Source organism: Terrapene carolina, unplaced genomic scaffold, assembly GCF_002925995.2.
Source record: "Terrapene carolina triunguis isolate 2854851 unplaced genomic scaffold, T_m_triunguis-2.0 Scaffold27856, whole genome shotgun sequence".
Classification (NCBI taxonomy): Eukaryota; Metazoa; Chordata; order Testudines; family Emydidae; genus Terrapene; species Terrapene triunguis.
Window position 1 is genome coordinate 6,874 of NW_020692207.1, and position 1,315 is coordinate 8,188.

Below are 1,315 nucleotides of genomic sequence, written 5' to 3' on the forward strand. Positions count from 1 at the left end.
ACTGCTTGGAATTATTTTATTTCATTTTCGTTTCTGAAGCCTAAGGGGGAATGGGTGCAAAGGAATAGAAGGATATGTGGCCTTCAACAAAACTCATCTATCTACCTAGCCCCCATTACTCTAAAACTCAATGCCTGAATCTCTTTTTCCACTATTAGTTGTGTCTGACGTTTTCCTCCTTCCTGTGTTTTTCAGGATTCCCTCCATCACAGAAGATGTCTTACTGCCCACCACAGGACTGTATTCCTGATATATGCCCACGCCCATATATTGACGTCTGCAACGAGCCGTGTATCTCATCATGTGGAGATTCGACTGCAGTGGTCTATGCGCCACCAGTTGTTGTGAACTTCCCGGGACCAACTATGGCTACTTGTCCTCAAGACAGCTTCGTAGGAACCTCCTTACCAAATTTGCCAATTAGAGCTGGGGGCTCATATGGTTCCGGTGGAGGTTTCAGTGGCTCAATCACTTCTGGGGGTAGTTACGGTGGTGGTTTTGGAGGAGGTTACGGTGGTGGTTTTGGAAGAGGTTACGGTGGTGGTTTTGGAAGAGGTTACGGTGGTGGTTTCGGGAGTGGACTCGGGTATGGTTATGGAGGCTCATATGGCTATGGGAGCCCATGTGGTTATGGCAGGAGGTCACAACGTAGCATTACTGTTTCTGGGGGAGGATATTCTGGGTCCGGCTATGGAAATTGTGGGCCATGTTAAACCCAGAAGAATGATCCATGGAATGAGAAACAATCAGGAAATGACAAGCTAGAAATTCGTCGCTGAGCTAATGGACAATGATGCTTACAAATCCGCTTGAAATCTGTGTGGGCTGTGGTTGTTCATCAACTCTATAAAACAGGTCTATCTACATCTTCCCTTGTTACATAATACCCAAAGCTTAAGATATAATTGTTTTGCAAGTTAATCTTATCCTCCTCTTCTGCTTTGTGCTATTTGATGTTAACCAGGGTAACACCAGTCATTGGATTGAAAATGGGACATGATTTTCAAACTCTGCATCTTCAAGAAAGAAAGCAGAACATCCTGTGTGAAATGCATCACTTTGTAGTCGGTGATGGGCTTTAGCTCCTATTGGAACCCTGAAAATACATTCTTTGTACTGTGCAATAATTCATTCTGCAAGTGTGTACTCCACTGCTCATCCTCATTAAAATGTATGCTGCATCATAGCATTGGCCTTATGGTTTTTCTTTCTCCTCTATTCTGTCTTTCCAAAGCTCTTTGGGTGAAATTTTCCCCTGTACAGATGGTCAGTACCAGCCCCATGCACTCCATCAGTCCCATTGAAGCACATAAGT

The 1,315-nt window shown here is 44.2% G+C and overlaps 1 protein-coding gene across 1 annotated transcript; it reads left to right on the forward strand.

Moving 5' to 3' along the window:
* Positions 1-203: 203 nt before the first annotated feature.
* LOC112124480 (scale keratin-like) lies at positions 204-713 on the forward strand. Its single transcript, XM_029914032.1, has one exon. The coding sequence runs from the start codon at positions 216-218 to the stop codon at positions 711-713; it is 498 nt and encodes a 165-aa protein (XP_029769892.1). The 5' UTR covers positions 204-215.
* The last annotated feature ends 602 nt before the right edge of the window (positions 714-1,315 follow it).